The sequence below is a fragment of the Taurulus bubalis genome (assembly GCF_910589615.1).
Source record: "Taurulus bubalis genome assembly, chromosome: 12".
Taxonomy (NCBI): domain Eukaryota; kingdom Metazoa; phylum Chordata; class Actinopteri; order Perciformes; family Cottidae; genus Taurulus; species Taurulus bubalis.
Genome location: NC_136600.1, coordinates 22,200,176 through 22,219,843, shown reverse-complemented (window position 1 = coordinate 22,219,843; position 19,668 = coordinate 22,200,176). Strand labels below are relative to the sequence as shown.

Below are 19,668 nucleotides of genomic sequence, written 5' to 3'. Positions count from 1 at the left end.
GTGTGGCCTCTTTCAAGGCCCGGCCAATTTATTTTGACAAAGCAGCCGAGCCGACCAGGTCACATTATGCAGACAAAGAAAAAAAAAAAAAACCTGACCTCCAATCGCCCTTCTTCCTTTGATACCACAAGGCAATCGCCTTTAAAGTGCGTGCACACACACACACACACACACACACACACTCTCTCTCCCTCTCACTTTCTCTCTCTCGCACACACGCGTACATACACAACAACAGTTATTCTGCATGATTAAAGGAAGCTATGCATATCAACGAGGCTCGGGTCAAAGAGCCACAGCTGGGCTGAGGCCGGAGATGTTCAAACTCTCCATTTCCTTCTCCGTCTGTCGCAATCCATTAACAAAAAAAAAAACTGTGCCGCTCAGCATGCAGTACCTCATCACAGCAATATCAATACAAACATAAACACTGGCTATATATGGAGTGTGTGTCAGTTATGGATTTGCCCCAGAGGGGCAGTGTGAAGGAGACAAAGACGTTACCAGCAGAAACAGGAGAGCAATGACAGGGCGCTGATAAAGGCTGGAAAGAGAGAGGCGGTAAACGTTTTCACTTTCCTGGATTAGAAAATATAGTTTGGCACAGATGCAGGAGTAACTGAAAGATGTACAGCGAGGACAGGAGTCTCCATGGCAACTAAAAAAAGCTTGAGAGAAAAAGGATGGTTTAGCAATAACCAAGGATTGGATGTATGTGTGTGTATGTGAGAGAGTGAGAAAGACATCTCGTACGTACAATGACAATATTACACAATACAGCGGTTCAGGGATTTGAACCAGCGACCTCAAAGTCACAAGTTGTGTTTGCGTAATGACACAAAACGTGAATCGTTTGGATGACAGTGCAGCGTAAATGGACAGGTGTGCCCGAGTGCAACAAGTGTGATTATGCATGAAATTGAAAACGTGATCGTTTTGCGTCCCGGAACGCGGCACTTCCACGAAAAAATAAAAAAAATAAAAATCCATCTTAGTAATAATATGCAGTCGTCTGTGTCCTGGGGGCAAACAATATGGTTACGATTTATGAGGGAACTCCATCAGTACGCAGCGTTGGAACAGCCTGACAGCTGGATAAATGTTGTCTGAGGTTAATGTTGTCTAACGGACTCCAACACGTGTACGGGCAAGCAGAGAAACGCACACGCGGGAAATCAGGGCCAATTAAAGCACGCCGCGCAGGTTTTCACGCGGTCCTCCTTTTCGTTCCATCTGTCTTTCTCACTTCTTTTCCTCAACACCTTCCTCTTCCTTCCTTCCCACCTCTCTACTCGTCAGAGAGAATTAGAAATGCAGGAACACATTGTCACAGCGGGCTGCTTCCACCTCCCTCTCACACCTCCGACACGGACAAGCATGGCCGACTTCGGCGCCGCGGCTCGAACAGGGCGCCGCGGGGCCGTGGACAAACTGATGTTTTAATCAAAAGGAGAAAATTGGGAAAGGAATTAACAAACCCTTTAAAAATCATGTTTCAACCCATTTATAAAGAAATCCACATGTTCAGTATTGCCGACCTTTTCTCAAAGCACGGAGGAGGTTTTTGGGATTGATTTCACACCTAGCAGGCAGGCTTTGGTCTCCATGTTATTTCTGCCACAATGTGACACGAAACCCTGCGGATGCTATCGGAGACTTTGCTGCTTTTTCTCCGCTTCATATCAGTGCAAACCGAATGTCTTTGGGTCACACAAAACTTAGAAAAATGTCCCATTGGGCTTCAGGAAATTGTGATGAGCAAACCAAACTAATCGAAAACAATAGCCAGATAAATCGCTAATTCAAATATTCTAATAATAATTAAATAAATAAAAAAATCCGCCCTAAAAACAAGAAATATGACAATCAAACAATTGGATGCGGCAGGTCTGTGCAGTGCAGCAAAAGGTGGAGCTTCTCATCAGACGGCCGGGCGCCTGATGACATTTCTGAGACGCCGCTGGTCTCTGGCTACTCGGTTGGGAGACGCTAAGAATGACGATGTCCAGGGGTCTGATTGCAGAACGACAGAAGCAGGCCTGCAGCTGCTGCTGGAGTGTCGGCCATGATTGTTATCAGAGGGGTACGCTGTTCATTTTGGCCCACATGAAGCTTCCAACCAGCCATTCAGACCGGCCACTTGTCACGTACGCATACAGTATACAGCACGCTCTTGCTCGCTCTCTCTCTCACACACACACACACACACACATACCAAAGCCGTACCTTGGCATAGTTTGTTGTCTTGATGAACCATTGTGTGAGCAGCTTCTGCTCCACCAGGGCGCCAGACCTCCAGGAGCGACCATTTTCATCCACCTGCTCATCAGCCAGCACTGTCTGATCAACAGGGTCCCAGTTCACCACAGCCTGGAACACATACACATACACACACACACACACACACACACACACACACACACACACACACACACACAGAAAATGCAGAGCTTAGGAAGTAGTTTGGATTTAATAGTCGATTCAAAGGTTTATTTCAAGGTCGTCCCATTTGATTAAACATAATCAAAAGGGCCCTTTTTCAGTTCATTCATTTTCTTCCAGGAGTAACTGGTGAGCGGCTTCAACAATTTCTGTAACTGTCAGCGACCTTAAATCCAAACCAATCATATTATTCCTTTTCAAAAGAAAACCAGGATCAGCACTTTAGTCAAAAGCCAGTCCTACCTCTTTCTGATAGGCCAGGCCTGCTTCAAAGAGCTTGATGAACAGATACTGAGTCCACCTGTAGTAGTCTGGAAGGCAAGTGGTCACTTCCTGTCAGGAGAAGCCAGAGTCATGTCAACACACACACACACACACACACACACACACAAGAGATCAAAACCAGACATTTAAGCCTCCGCTCCTGCTCACCCGGTCCCAGTTGAAGCAGAGGCCGAGGCTGTCCAGCTGCTCCCGCATGGACTGGATGTTACTGAGGAGACGGCACACAACAGCAACGTTAGGTTTGTGTTGACGATGAACGCTCGGAGGAACAGATGCAATATTTCCGATACCTTTTAGTCCACTCCTCTGGGTCGAGTCCTCGCTCAATGGCTGCATTTTCAGCTGGAAGTCCAAATGCGTCCCACCCCATCGGGTTCAACACCTGTGGAAGGAGTTCTGCATTAGTGGTGAAAGCCATTAGTGGTTTAAGTCATTTAACACGCAAAGGAAATCCAACATTCCCCGTCTTCAGCTTCATTAAACTCAAAGATTTGCTGCTTTTTTTTTTTTTTTCCCACGCCTCATACTTCATTGAAAGGTCTCAGTGGGTGTGTATACATGTGAGGCTTCATGGTGCCTACTGGACCATGCTGCAGAAGTAGTGGTGACATCGCCTGCTCATATTTACACGTATTAAAATGAGAATCAAAGTAAGAGTCAGCGAGAATTTTATGCAAAGCGTCAACAGTTTAAATCTAAATGTTTCATTGCAGGAGGTAATTCTTCTGCTGATTAAAAAATAGCACAAGTTCCCCCAACTGCAGCACATGTTGCCACATATATGATGATGTCACTCCATTACATATTGTGCTTAATGCATGCAGACTAACTTTAATCGACATGTAATTGCATGCAAGTGGAAAGCAAGGTTACGCTCAGTATGGAGGATCAGGACGGGAAAGCTTTAAACCTGCACGCCTGCAACCACTTACTAAGCCGTTTTACACACAATTTCCTAAACGACATCACAATTTGCCGTCACATCCTCCCTTTGTTTGCTTTCCCGCTCGGTCCTTCTGTACTTTGCGTCCGTGTTTTTTTCCGCTCACAGAGCGAAACCAGATGAAAGCACAGGAGTGGAAGGCGTGAGCAACGTAGGAGAAGCCGAGTGACCAGGAGTCGCGGCCTGGAGAGGATCATCGCGTGGACTCTAACGGGTCTGATGTTTCAGACGAATCGGTATCCTTGGTAACTGCCTCATTTGTAAAGCCGAGTACCGAATGGTATTAGGCTAAGAGCGCTCAGCACGGCGGACCGCTGTGACTGCTCAAAAGGAATACAGGCTCAATGAAAGCAAGGCACAGGCCAAAGACGGCCTACTGTTTGTTAATAAGGGAGCGGGAGAAGAAAAGACATGCAGCTCATTAGGATGGATACGCTACTATGTTGTTTATTCAGTGTCAATACTCCATTAAAGTGAGGCAGTATTCATGAGGGACCGGCTGTGATGGACAGGCTGCGTTAGCGAGCTCAATTCTCAAAGTTCAAAGACAGCAGCCGAGGCAAATTATCTTTTTCCCCGCCGATAGCTTCAGCTCCACTTATCCTTTTGTCCACACAAAAGGAGAGAACGCCGATCCGGCTCTTCGCCAACCTGTCATGGCGGAGAGCTCGCAGCACATTTCAGAGCTTGAGTGACAGGAGGCAGTGGAAGATGGACGTGGGAGTCAGCGTAGGCACATTTATGACAATCTGTCCACTGTAACGTGGAGCAAGTCGGTGCCAAGCCGAGACAGATATACGTGAATGCACGGCTCCAGAATCTACAACGGGGCCGGGGAGTGTTTTGGTGACTGGTCCTGTGAATGTGAGGCCACTCTGCTACATGCAAGTGTCCACCCACGCAGCTCCAGCTACAAGCGACTCTCCATCTGTGGCAGCTTTGAAATGCAACTCCAGCATGCCTCCGTTTTCTCATCGCTCTAATGGATTCAGACCAGACTCTGGTAATTGCTTTAATATTCAACGCTGCACAGTTTTATACAGGAGCACATGTGCACAAGCAACGGCAGAGCAAAAGGACAAGAATAAGAGCGTTTTTACCCAATTATATTTATATTTAGTGCCATCTAGTCATGCAGGTAGTTTTGCTTTAAAAAGGAATAGTTTGACATTTTGGGAAACACACTTGTTAACGTTTTGAGCTTGAGAAGAAGCTCTCTCACCTCTGTACTGTGAAAAGACTGCAAACAACTAGCCTTAACTCTGCCGGACTGCTTCCTGACCGAGCGTCATACACTTTGTTATTTGTCCAGATTAAACAAACTGGTTTTAATGTGTAATTAGTGAGCTTTAGAGTTGGCATATTACCGTTAACTTTGGACAGAGCCAAGCTAGCTGTTTCCTCACGTTTTCAGTCTTTATGCTAAGCTAAGCTGAGCTGAGCTAACCAGCTCTTGGCTCCAGCTTATTATTTACCGTACAGACACAGCAGGGGAAACAACCTCTTCTCTATAACTCACAGCAAGACACCGAATACGCTCGTTTTACAACACACCACGAAAAATGTGGAAAAAATAATGTCTGAGGTTTCTGCCTCCACCCGAAAACAATGAAGGTAAATGGAATTTAGTTTTGTCAGCAACATCAATGTGACTTTCCAGAACCAAAGTAGCCGTGACTCTGGATAATGGAGAGACATCAGCATTTCAGAGGAGCATCAGTACGCCTTCCAGCACCAGCAGAGCCTTTTCACCAAGTGAGCTGTGGACAATTTAAGCCTTTGGACAACTTGTTCAGTAAAAATAAGTCACTTTCTTACTTTACAGTGATCCAATATCTCTTTAAAGCCCAGAAAATAACTTCAGGGTGTGCCAGAGTGCACCTTCCTTAATTAACTAGTGAATAGAGCAGACTGTGCGCATGCAGCGGAACAATGTTCATTTCCTGACAGATGCTGAAAAAAAAAAGTACACTCCTGGGCAGGAAGCAGTGGCCAGTCTTGTGAAACAAAATGTTTCTGTTTGGGGAAAGACCAGACAGACGCAGGAGGGAGCAATCCAGCAGGAAAAGAAAAAGGAGAAATTCGTCATACAATCAGCCACGTGTCAAAGTAATGACAGGGACGGCCGACGCGAGGACAAGGGCTAATGAAAGGGCTCCACACAGGTTGTTGGAGTCATGTCCGAAAGGGTGTGTGTGTGTGTGTGTGTGTGTGTGTGTGATGATCCGCCTGACAGAAAACGGGTCACAGCTTCATCAACAGCCGTTTACTGACTCGATCAGAGGGCTCAATATCGACTGCAACAGCGTGGGGGGAGTCATGCTTTATTGAAGCAGGTTGGCAACTTACAAGAAGAAGGAAAACCATTCATTGCCTTTAATGTGATGATTTTCATATTTATTTGATATATTAAGAAAAGATTTAATAGGTCCTAAGTGCCATAAAAATTACTTAGCTCACAGAGGATCATGGAAACATACAATCAGGGTAAAAACTCACAAAAGCTGTGGATTCAACAGACATCTAATAATTCGGTAATTTGAGCAGAAAACATGACAAAAGGAGCGTCAGCTTTATAAAAAAAAGAATTGCTGGAATTAATTAAAATAGGCGAGCTAAAAATTGCACCATTTATTTCTCCTAGAACAAGTACACAACGTGGAAATATGCACCGTATTGGCAGAAATGTAAGTAAGAATCGAGCACAGAAATGTCTACTTACATGTTTTTTCTCTGTTATTTGAAACTGAAACTATTCTGTTTATTTTGCTCTTAAGTTACTCAGTACTTTTCATGTGGCAAGTATTTAATCAACACAGGCGAAAACTAAAATAGGGGTTACCATGTGGTTGTTTCATTTAGTATTTATCATGACATGCATCATTATCGAGATATGAAATGACCTTTATCAAGAAAGAAGATTTTTGGCCATATTGTATATGGTAAGTATAGTAATTAAGTGTAGGAACATAGTATTCCTCCGTGTTCATATCAGATAGTCAAAACTGTATAACATTTTGTCCCAAATACAGAGATCTCCATCATCTCCACATGAAAACGCCCAATGTTCCAGTAGAGAACAGTGGTTCATCTGTAATGTCATGGGAACAGCATCTCATCATTTTCAAACCATTTTACCCGACAGGAAAGTAGAAATCTCACAATTAAATCAGCTTGCTAAAGTTAAACATGCTCCCCAAAGGGCCTCTCAGGATGACACATGCATTGTGATTTTGGGAAGAAAACGCAGTACATTAGACTGTATGTCTAAACAAAGACAGACATGAAGCCACAGAAAAGGACTTTATGTGGGGGGGAAGAAAGTAAACTATAAAATAAACCCTGGCTTAACAGAAAAAAATTAATGGGATATTGAATGTGTTGATCTAAAATACATCTGTGAGTTCTTACACCCAAATAAGATGCAAGATCTGATTCCTCTGGAAAACCGTTCACTATCACAGCCCTTGATTTTTCTATATTACATTATAGTCATGCAGTCTACATTTTGATTTTATTTCCAGTTTTAGGAAAGAACACATTATTGGAGGGAACCTATGAAGCGTTGTAAACCTCTCTTACCTTCCAATTAGCTCATAATGAAGTCAGCGGCACTAAAGATGCTCTAAGCACTACTACTCACTTTATTATGAAGCGCCTTGTAAATCCTATTGCTTATGCTCGACTAATGTTCATGGATTTAATATCATACAGGTGGAGGTGAAGCCCTATATAAGCAGATGATTTGATGCATTTCTCATAACAGAAGATAACAGCAGGTGAAAGTTACCTCGGCTCTCTCTGACGTACAGATTTTAAGTGCAGGAGCTCCTCAAGGCTTTTTTTTTTCCATACTTATCCAGACCAGGAAATTACCAAATTAAAATTCCATATGTTTCAATATTTTTCCATACTGCATAGGACCCCTGACATTATATACAAATACAATACATGTACAGCTACATTTTCTCATGATACAGCCATACTAAAAGATTTAGACATTGTTATGTATAAGTTGTGCAGGTTAAACAAAGGAAATAGTCCTCCATCGTAGGTCAGCCAGCGACCACAGTCTTGTTTTAATCAGCGAGGAGAGAGTTGGGCAGGTAACCACAGACACGTACTTTGGTATTTCACTGACATTCTCAATTACAATAGGCTTATCAAGTGGAGCGTGTTTGTTCACGAATCAGTCGGCGTCCTCATGTTCTGCACAGACTCCGTCCACAGAGAGGATCAAAGCATTATGTTTTTGCTCAATAGGGCAGCCTTTGAATCTTTTGTCCATTTATGGCATCACAACACTGTTTGGTAACCTGTCCGTTATACTAAAATCATAACTCCAAAACCTGACGGTGAGGAAGCGGGGCCTTAAACATCACCTGTCACCTGAACCACGTCCTTCACAGAGTTTGAGCTGATGCCTTCAGGCAGAAGGTGCCGGTTACCAAACTGCCACTTGAACAAATCTTCCAAAGAGCCATAATCTTTCAAACTACTGAACAGCGATAGCAGTTTCTCCTCAGAAATATGTGTGTACGCAGGTTTTTTAAACACGGGAAAGCAACTTAAAATAGACTGATGGAACATATAGATCAAGGTCCTCACACGGTAGCTCTCTAAAGTGGAAGTCATGGCAGTTTGGGCCGCATGCACAAGACCAGGACCCTGAAACTGAAGCAGCTCAACAGAATCCAGCCATCATTCATTTTCCATCATTCATTTTATAACTTGCACCTGTGCTTTTCCTCCCGTGAAAGGAAATGTTTTTCATCAAAACGGCCTCTAACTCATGTACTTTCATTTCTAAGCACTTAACAAAAAAATAAAATTATATTTTATGTTTAATGCCAGCGCAGGGTGCGCTGACCTTGTTTCAAGGAGGATAGTAAAGGAAAGGAGAAAATAACACATTCACTGGGAGCAGACGTACCTGGTGGCCTCTCATCCTCTGGAAGTGGCCGAGAGTGTCACTAATGGTGTAGACTCGTACGTGTCCCATGTGCAGTCGGCCTGATGGGTACGGGAACATGGAGAGGACATAAAACTTCTTCCTGTTGGAACTCTGGGGAAACAAAATAATGCACAGAGCTGTGAGTAAAGAAACCTCACGAGATGTGGGAAAGACCTTGATTTCACCCCAGAGGAACTTCAATAAAAAGGTGCAGGGGGCTTTTGAATGAGTCTTGTATTGCGTCAGCCTGACGAGGTCAGGACAGGAATAACCGCTCATCCTTTACAGAGCGAGAGCGCCGACTGACTTCTGGTGTGTTCCTGTACGAGCTGCTCTGATTATGACTGATTTACAGCCACAACACTTTCACCAAGGCAACACAGTGAGATTGCTGGTTACACCCAGCGATACATGATTACAGGAAACCAGAGTCATGAATTTTCCAATAAATTAATTAGGGACCAAGGCTGTCATGAATGCACTTAATCAATGTCGGTCTGTCCCAGACAGCCGCACGATCGGACCATTAGGATATATAATCAGCCAGAGCTCCGGGACTGAGGCGAGCTACTAGTAACAGCCGGGAACGCTTCATTCATTCCTCTTAAAAGAAAAGGCTGGAGGTGTTTCCAATGTCTACATATATGGATAATCCAGATTTATTTCACTCATTCAACAGTGTTGACAGCTGTTGGTACAGAACGAGTGATGTTGAAACCGGGAAGATCAGACCTGGTCCTGGTTTTCATCATATGATGTGAGCACCAGAAACCTGGTTCTTCGTATCCCGGCTCTGCACACAATCATAAGACATGTTTTGCTTCCTGGCTGCATGTTCAGTAGATGGGCAGAAAATGAATCTGCAATTATTGTAATCATCTCATAATCGCTCAAGTTATTCCTTTGGTAGAAATGCTCAATATTTTTGGTGAATTTTCAGTTTTTCTCTGGTTTCGAAAATGTAAAATGAAAACCTTTTGTTCATTTTATAGACCAATGCGATTAGTGGATTTGTCCACAGAATGATCATGAACCTGGATAAGATGTTAACATGTGGGTCATTCCATGCAGTTCACCAAAGCATCCCAGTTCTTTTCATGGATGTTCTTCTTTTCTTCCAACATCTATTAAACTAAAACTAAATCTTTAATTCATATTTTTTTAGCGTCTGGGGGGATTGGTGTATTCTAAGATTCAACAATCTGTTTTTCACTATATTGATTGTATTTAATAATTCAACCCAAAGGATAATTTTCAACATTAATAAATGTTTTACAGTAAAAAAAAAAAAAAAAAAAAAATGTTTTACCCGAACGAAGAATCGGAAAATTAATATCTCCACTAGTTTTCAATTTCTTGCAAGTAAGTGTTTCCAGATAAGTCTGTCATGTTAATTCAGTTTAGTCACACCTTGAAGTTATTTGGTCCTGCATGAAAAATTAAATAATTGAGGTCCAAAGATCAAATAAATCCAATCTAGTGAAAGACAACAATTGATGAGGCTTTGAAAACACAGACCTCCAAAACTTTAAATAATTCAGAACAAACAAAACAAAAAAAAATCTACGGGACTTTGCAAAGTGTCAAAAATGTTACTAAAGATTTCACATGATTTTTTTTCTCAATAAAATCCATGTAATGAACTGGGAGTTCTTGATAAGTTGGTATGAAATGGCAGTAGTACTTCAGTTAAAGGATTAGGATGTACTCAGGTCTTTGAATATATATATATATATATATATATATATATATATATATATATATATATATATATATATATATATATATATATATATATATATATATAATGATTACACACACACACACACAGAGTATACCAACCAGATCATGACTGGGATGTATTGGGCTTGTCATGGTGTCACCAGGCTAAAGACTAAACTGCATGAAAAGAAAAGGCCTCCTCACCTCCTCCAGCGCATCCTTCCGCCACTGGGCCATAATTCGCGGGTGCCACCATGCTTCCACTCTGCGTCGGGTCTCTGTTTTATAGTCCTTCTCCCACACTCCCGTCTCACTGAACAGGGAGCGGGTTCTGGGGCACCGGAGGCGGGCTGCTGGGCTCAGGAGAGCACCAGCGACTTGGCCGGACCGGGAAACACCCAGCGGATACAGAGCCAGCCGTCTCACTGACACCTGCATGGCTTTGCCACCTATAACATAGACAGGATAAAACAAAAATGATTCAGGTAAGATTGCATGTGAAATGATCTAACAGCTGTACTGCTAAAACAAATAGCATATTATTTAAGGGGATTTATTGGCAGAAATGGAATATAAGTCCGTCTTGTTGGACCGCCATGTTTCTACCGTAGCCCAGAAGGGACAAACCAAACACTGCTCTAGAGGGAGGGTTGTTGAGATGGACACGATCCTACACACTGCTGCTTTCTGACTTTTTTTCTAAAATGATTACTCAACCCCATTAATCGATCATTAAAACAATTGGCGATGAATTAAATAGGCGTTAACTTAGCGATTAATCATTGCAGTTAAATACATGATATTATCTTTTCACATTTGTCATACAGAAACTTGAACAATTCGCTAGCATTTGATTTTGGGAAACATTCATTTCAATGTTTTAATTTCGATGTTGTACATTTTACACATATCACCGCGATACAACTCCAAAATACTGAACAATCATCATCATCCACAACTAAGTTACTGTATTTCTAAGTTTGTTTGTCTCAAACATGTGGACCACTGGGAGTCACCATTATCACCCTAATCATGTCCTAAACAGCAGTGAGCAGGGTTCAGCACACATGAATCCCCTTGTTGAGAGCCGAGTGACTGAAAGCTCTGCAGCAGCTCGCCGCGTGACTTTCTCTCACAGTCTGTGTTCTTTGCACCACGTCACTCACAAAACAGCATGACTTTGGAAAGTAAGAGGTTTGTTCACCATGATGCGATTACGCTCGGCTCAGGCTGCTCCTAGTAAACTGCCTGCCTGCTCAGATGTGAGGATGACATTTTCAATCAACTGATTATTCACAGATTTCTCTGCTTCAAATCTGCCCTGTGGTTTTATACACTTATCTGTCCATTACAGGATATGAAATGCTCTGACAGCCTCAGGACATCACCTGCATGGAAGTTCCTGCTTCTAGAATATATGTGTGTGTTCACTTGTATAGAGACAGGGATGTCGAAATCAGCACATCACCAGCCGCAATTAACAACCAACTCATTTATTGTGGGCCAGTTCAAAAAAGATGGAGCACAGCAGTGAGGCTAGACTTCCCTTTGGCTTTATGTAGGTCAGACAGTCAACTGCATGTAAGAATAAAACAATTTGACCTAAATTTGTCTTTTATGCAACGCAACACACCCACACAGACAGTTTCCAAGGCAACATGAGCTATTCGCACAGTCAACTGCTGCTTACCTGACCTGTCATGAGAATATGTTCACAGCAGTGACGCATCTGGATCTCAGACAGCGAGACCTTTAGAGCTGCTGTGTGGAAGAAGTGATAATCTGTACGCCCTGATACAAGAGATAAGGAAGGAAAGGAGGTAAATAAAAAGGAGGATTGTTCATCTACTCATTTTAATCGACTCAGCTGGAATAAAAAGAGTGTTGAATGCAAGAAAAACAGCAAGTGCCACTGTCCACATCATGTAGTAGGAATCTGACCACAATGGACAGATATTTATGGACAATGGACTCGACCACATTTTTCCTCGACCACATGAGTGGAAAGCCAGTGGAAAGTGCTCGCTCCTCTCCGCCACCCACCTGCTTGTGGGAATGTGTTTTTTCACTAAATTCTCTGGAGGATAACCAGAGCATCGCAGCAGCCAACCAACGCTCCTCCCTCAGGCTGAGGCTGGGAGAGCTGAGCACTCAAGGTTGTGTGCATCTCTGAAGGTGCAAGTGAGTGGGCTGAGGCGAGAGACGGAGAAAATGTTTCTATGGTGACTCGGCTCATCCATTCGGGTGTCTCCTGTGAGGAGTGACTGTAAACCGCCAACAACAAGTTGGTTCACTGCAACAGAAGAAGTCTTTCTCTGAACATCTGCATCGTCTTATTCAGATTCTGGGGTAGTACAGTTCTTCAGTACTTTTTAGGTACCAATGAAAATGTGCCGCGTGGTTAAATCGCTGGAATCGATACTCGGTCAAACCACTCTTCAGATTTAAATCATCATTTTGCTCATCTTGGACTGTACTACGTTCATACAAAAAGTGTGTATAACTGCTTTGCGGCCAGACTCTTAATTAAATTAAACCACTGATGGGATTCAGAGAAGAAAGTATGGTTTTGATATCAGTACAAAAACTCAGGTATTATGTGTGCCTGCAGCACATAGTGATATTACAGCGATGTATTTTTGTGTCACCATCTTGATATTAGATATTGTCTGGGATTTTTGGTCATTATACAATCATGAAAGATCTTAAAAGTAACACTTTGTGGTCTTAAGGCTAAATTAGTTGTGTTTTTACGTTGTTGTTAAGTGACAGTGAAACTATGAACTATGAACGACACTACAAATAATCCTGTGTCAAAAAAGTACTTTGAATAAATGACAGCAGTTTTAAAGAACTGTAATTCACTAGATTCACATACATGTATATCATATAGACACTTTCAACTATTTTCTGACATTTGAAAGATCAAATGAGAATCGACAGATTAACGGATATTTAAAATAAGGAATAGTTGCAGCCCTATAATAAATAACACCTGAAAGCACCAATGGGCATCACTACAATATCAATATTGAAATAGCAATGCTCCTCTACCACAGCCTACAATTAAGAATTAATCACGATAATAAAGACTGCTGACCGGTCAGCTATGTATCAAATGAGGTGCCAAGTATTTTAGTCATGTTTCACATATTATCAAACACACATGTAGACAAACACACGTGATTAAGGTCAAATGGTGCAACGCTAACGCAACTTGTCAACATTGGAGCGCGTGACGCTGCAGAGGGGCCTCAGCATACAGAGGAACCATATTTAGGCGACATATCAATATGCTAGCATGGCATTATGTTACATTATAAAGATGTATATCTTCGTAGCTTGTGTTTAAGGTGTTTACGGTCTTGTTTCCAGGTTGACAGATGGAAGTGGAAGTTCAAACAGCGTCACATTGAAGACAAACACCGCTCGGAAGGTGCTTACCGTTTGATTTCCTGCTCCTTTATTTCGGTGTTATGGTCGTAATGACATAAATCCAATAGTCCATCACATGAATGTCATACCCGGCTTTTAAATACGCTGTAAATGACCTGTTTCCCTGGCTCACGACTTCGGCATAGGCGTCGCCATCTTGGATTTAAATTAACTTTATCAACACGGCGCACGTCGACAAGGACAAACCATGTCCTTTTGCGCATACATTTATGTTATCAGAGACTTTTCATTAAAAAAAACCAATACCACCTTTCTATCTACTTTACCTCTACACGTTGACATTTTCAACTTCTTGATCTTGCATAATATGTAAGCAACGCGTGTGTGTGTGTGTGTGTGTGTGTGTGTGTGTGTGTGTGTGTGTGTGTGTGTGTGTGTGTGTGTGTGTGTGTGTGCACCTATGAGCTTCCCTGTTGCTTTCAGTGATGCTCTGCTTGTTACCTCATCATCCTTTATTCTTCTCCTACTGCTAGTATGTTTTACATGTTTCATTAAAAACTCCAATTACATTTTTATTCCAGTAAAATCACTGCCATACAGAATTTATTTTTCCTCAGCTGAAATAACCAGCATATGCAAATTTGACAGAACAAATTACATGAATTGTCAAGAGTCTCATTTGCATATGTTATTCCATTCAACACCACTCCAAAGATGAATTTATAAAAACGTTAAAAGGTTTTATTGCCTTTATTAAAACTAAATGAATTATTCACTGATGACCTAAAGATCTTTATTTATTAATAAGAACAACGTCTGTTATCAGGTTGTGAATAATCTCTATTGGCCGTATCTTTCCTAAACAATGCTTATACATGTTTGTAATGCACTTGTGGGTCATTAACGCTCCAATAAGCCGTCAATGCAATTATAAATGTAATAAGTTGTATAAGGATTTTGGTCCAAATGCTTGGCAGCTCTTTTGAAGGGTTTTCCTGATATAACTATAAGGACTGTAGTGGAGGAGAGATTTTTCTCAACTGGAGAGCCAAAAAGGTTGATAGTATAGAGCAGTAGTAAAAGACATATAAAGCAATTGGTTTAGTTTAACACCGCTTGTCTTATGAGAAACATTATTCAAAATGCAACCACACAGTGTCACGCTGCCATTTTCTGGTTTTGCCTCAAACTCTTATCATATATTTCATCAAGGATCACAGTGAAATAGATTTTAAATTATATTTAAGCAAAACTTCATTGTTTAAACACCTGATTTGTTGTTTTAAATTCTATTTTTATCATGTAGGGTCAAACATGCATCATTTATTTTGCATCTACCAAAGTAAATCAAAAATAACTGAAATAATTCACAAATGTACTGCCAGCAGCATTACAAAGGTAAAGGGCTTCTGACTGGAGAACTACTTATTTGATCAACTTCCAGCGTAAAGTGATTGTTGACTGAGCGAACACCTCCATTCACTCTCATCTTCATCACACCTCTGAGGAAGAAGAAGAAGAGGAGGAGGAGGAGGAGGAGGAGGAGGAGGAGGAGGAGGAGGAAGCAGTGTCTCCTCAGAGCCTCCTTTCTACGAGCTCTCACCTCTGATAGAGAGCCTCAGAGAGATAAACCCGGGGCACTGCTCCGGCCTGCCGTCGTATATCAGAGTTAAGTGGACGCCTCTGCTCAGGGCACAACAGGATGTGGCTGAAGAGGAGGAATGAGAGATGGAAATGAGTTTTTGACACAGTTGAGACACTAACTCTCTCCATACACCCAAAGACCTGCCTGCAGATGCAGAGGGAGGCTCCCTGATGAATGAGTCCTACACTCACTTCCTCGTCGTTACAGTATTTCACCGAGGACTGAAACAGAAGTGTGGCCACGTAGGGGATGATATGTGCACTGAGGGTAAAAGAAGGTTAGCTTGAAAGTCACCTTTTTGAGTCAGCCTTCAGTGAAGCGCTTTCATGTGTAGAATCAATAAAACAGTTTGAACCGGATCTGAAGCAGTGAAAGACACTGTGAATGTTATATCTTTACAGATGTTACACCATTACGTGTTTTAAACACAGACACATGTCCAAGCTCACAGATGTGAAGTATAGCATGTATTCGGATGACCAAGTACAACATACATCCAGTCTCTTTGTTAATGTGTCATTTCATGGACAAAGGACGACATAAAAAACACAAAGAAGAGTTAACTTAAACAGAAAAACATCTTGGGAGTGAATATTTGTGACATTAGTATTAGGGAACAATCAAAGCTAGAGTTTGGGGGGTGGGACTAATCATTTTTTAAGGGAACTGTTTAACATTCAAGTAATAGTTGAACAGATGTGATCGACAGTAGCTTGGCAACATCAACAAACACAACTGCAACTGTCCTCCGATTTGATTGTTGCCAAATCCTGATTGGATGGATGATCAATAGCCGAGTAAAAAAGACCATTTCTATTCATAACCATTACTAGTTTGATTCCAGGGAACATTGTTGCATCTCTCTCTCTGCTGTATCTTTACTGACACAATTTTTTGTTTGTTTGATAGTTTCATTTTGCAGGCGCCAAATGACACATGCAAAAAAAACAAGAAATAAAACAAAAATCCTTATCGTTGCACAGAAGTGCGCATATCATCGGTTTCCATATAAAAAGTCAGAAGATTTAAAACATTTTTTTTGTTATATACAATGATTTAGTGTCCACATTGAGAAAACATCAGATGCTGATTGAACACAAAATGGTAATCAGGTTAACATAAACATAAATTACCACAAAAGTAATCTCGTTATCAGATAGGTCTGCACTCAGTGAAATGTGTCTCCTCCAGGTCAATATTGTTTTCAAAATAATGGTCCTCTTGAACTCGACGTATAAGGGAAAATGATATAACCGCAGCAGATGGAAGCAGGATGTCCTCGGGGAGCGTCTGAGTGAGCAAAGCCAATTTATTGCCGGAGATTTGTGGAGAAAAAAAGCACTGAAATAAAACGTGGAATCACTTCTGTGAAAGTCTCCTCCTCTTTCTAGTTGCCAGCTTTGTCTCAGTGTTCTGCTTCTTTTTATTTCACGAAAATTAAGACAAAAAAAATAAAAAATGCACGCCATCATGCCTCAGTTTAAAGGCAAAGTATTTTAATCATTTATTTTTGGTACACCATTAAAGTTGTGCATTTTTGGACCCGGTATTGCATCTCAGGTACAAGCCACCTCTGTTGTTATTCAAACAAATCACTTTTGAAAGCAACCAATCATCCTCCTTCTCCGCCCACATCCACCGCCCCGTTCCCACCACGACAAACAGCTCATGGTAATCACCGCTTCTCTCCCTGCTTTGAAGGAAGATTGCATTTCACCAGCAGAGAACCGGATGACAAACGACCACGGAGAGCGGCCGGAGCAGCAATGCGTTAGGTTGAAAGCAGATGAAGGGAGGTGGAGGTGGGTGCTAACTTGTCTTCACCTGTCCACGATGACCTTTCATGGACGGGTGTGTGATTCACAATCCCCCATCCGCTCCAATGAATAGTAGGCCGCCGGTGCCACAGAGAAGTAATCTCACACCATCTCAGCTCCCGGAGAGCGGCGAGCAGCAGGCTGATGGGGCCTCTGACTGCGGTTCTGGGAGCCTGATAAGTGTGATGTTATTTCCAGGACCGGTATCACGTTGACGGCCCCTTGTGTCCTCCTCTTATCTGTTCTCACGGAGGACAACGGCCCGAGAGAGAGACATGCAAGAACAGAGGAAATGAGGAGGTTTGGATCTGGAACGAGATCTCAAATAATCTGTTCAGAAGTGTCTCTGGCAGGCAGCATCACTCTCTATCCGTCTTTCTCGCTCTAATTCTCTTGCTCTGCTGCACAGCTTTCCCTCACCGAAGATGAAAAATGCAGATTCTGCAACAGACGAGCTGAAAAACATTTGTTACGTCTTCCCCTCTGACTCCCCATCCAATCTGCCTGATTTCAGAGCAGCTCCTTGGCAATTAATGGAACTAATTAGTGTACAACTCCTCAGATCCCTCCCCACTCTCTGAGATGCACTCAAACCGGCTGTAATTGAGGCTCGGGTGACAATCTTATTAACATACGAATACACTGAGTTCTAAATGAATTTCCGTACGGAGTCTTGAGCATTTTAATTGCTCCCACGTAAAGGTTAACAGCGAGAGGCAAACTTTATAGTATATCAGTAATTTGGATATATTCAGATTAGATGAAGACCAAACAATATGCAATTCAACTCTAAGCAGCTGGAAAATGACCATTTGATCGTTTCCAGTTTGTGCTATACACTACATTTAAGACAGTCAACACTGCACTTTTTTAATCCACAACATTTATTTAACAGCTTGCTTAATTTCATACAATTTACTTTAGTTCACAAGAATAAACCACACAGGAAAAAAACACACTTTTTAATGCTAAGGAACTGCGGATAATACTATTTTTATTTCAGGGTTTAAATTAAGTATTTACATTGGTATATTGGTTATTTTTACTTAAAAGAGTGCCACAACAAATTAGCATTGCACTTGCATAACGCTGGGACTCACAAGAGACCGATTTAAAAGCGTTGGAGCAGCTGAGGCCAACCGTGACTTTTTCTCTCCAGTATGGGTCAAGCTCACTAACACACAGGCGTTTTCTTAAAAATGATAATCAGATATTCCATTCAATTCAGTTTATTTTGTATAGCCCAAAATCACAAATTACAAATTTGCCTCGGAGGGCTATACAATCTGTACACGTACGACATCCCTGTCCCGGGACCTCACATCGGATCAGGAACAACTCCCCTCCCTAAAAAAACAGAAGAAAAAAACCTTTCATGGGGAAAAAAGGAAGAAACCTTCAGGAGAGCAGAAACGTCCTTTCAGAGGAGTAGTTCTCCTCCTGATGAGCAAACTGAACTTCATGTGAAAGAGGTGAAATAAAGGATGAATGCTTCCTCCACTACACGGTATGTAAGCAGGATTTGATTTGCAAGTGTTGATGAGGTCTCTTTGAAAATGTTTGGCATCAAGGCCTGAATGTAATATCCTCTGCAGAACGCTCTGTGCTTCAGCGCTGTCCAGACTTTGCAGTTTGTCTCCATCTCTTCTTCGCCAGCCGAGCGGGTCGTCCTCCGACTTGTGTCGTTTCTTTCAGAGGAGAAACGAGAGCCGGAGCCTCTCGGCTGCGCAGCTGTGTGAGAGAAACTCGCTGACGGATATTAACACATCGCTGATGTGTGTGCCTGCTGTATTATCGACACCGACACCAAACATGACAATAACAATTATTTTTATGATTGTCATCGACGAAACAGAATATGTCCTCGACACCCCTACTGTTGCCGTGGTGATGGGTCCTGGCAGTGATTGGTGCTGTGACAGGCCTGCCGGAGACTTTGGGGATTCATCTGGCTCAGACAAAGAAAGAGGAGCTGGAACGTTGCGTCTATGAGGATGCAGGTTCTCCGATCCTCAACTTCTAATGAAGTCCGTTGTCTGCGTGAGCCGGGGAGTCGGACTAATGGTGTCTGATCCAGCTCCGTCAGCCAGGAGCCGCTAACAGGTCCTCATTTTGGTTTCCTGAATCAAGAGCCACATTTTAAGAGAATGAATCTTTCATAAATTCTCCTTCGGCACAAGAGACTTTCATCTTAGTCCCATTTGCATTTTTGTCACCAAAGCAATTTACATTTTTATAGCATAAGTAATGAACATGAAAGTCATTTACATTTTCTTGCTCTGTTCACCACGTTGTCTAGACTTGAGCATGTCTGAGGCGGAGGGGCCAGCGTTGGGAAGCGTGTGGGAGTGTTGGTGAGCAGCAGAGAGAAGTCTGAATGTGCAGAAAGAGAAACAAACAATTACAGGATTGTTATAAAGCGAAAAAATATGAAGTATAGAATTGTTTGTCATCAAACGGAGAC

At 42.1% G+C, this 19,668-nt stretch overlaps 1 protein-coding gene across 1 annotated transcript in view; it reads right to left on the bottom strand.

The window, feature by feature from the left end:
* Positions 1–13,912, bottom strand: part of lars2 (leucyl-tRNA synthetase 2, mitochondrial) — a 29,304-nt gene extending 15,392 nt beyond the window's left edge. Inside the window, exons 1-7 of the mRNA XM_079227659.1 lie at positions 13,791–13,912; positions 10,551–10,795; positions 8,604–8,735; positions 3,018–3,109; positions 2,875–2,935; positions 2,686–2,775; positions 2,227–2,370 (exon numbers count right to left, since the gene is read on the bottom strand). Coding sequence (XP_079083785.1) covers positions 2,227–2,370; positions 2,686–2,775; positions 2,875–2,935; positions 3,018–3,109; positions 8,604–8,735; positions 10,551–10,784 — 753 coding nt within the window. The 5' untranslated portion in view covers positions 10,785–10,795; positions 13,791–13,912. The remainder of the gene's footprint in view (positions 1–2,226; positions 2,371–2,685; positions 2,776–2,874; positions 2,936–3,017; positions 3,110–8,603; positions 8,736–10,550; positions 10,796–13,790) is intronic.
* Positions 13,913–19,668: the final 5,756 nt, after the last annotated feature.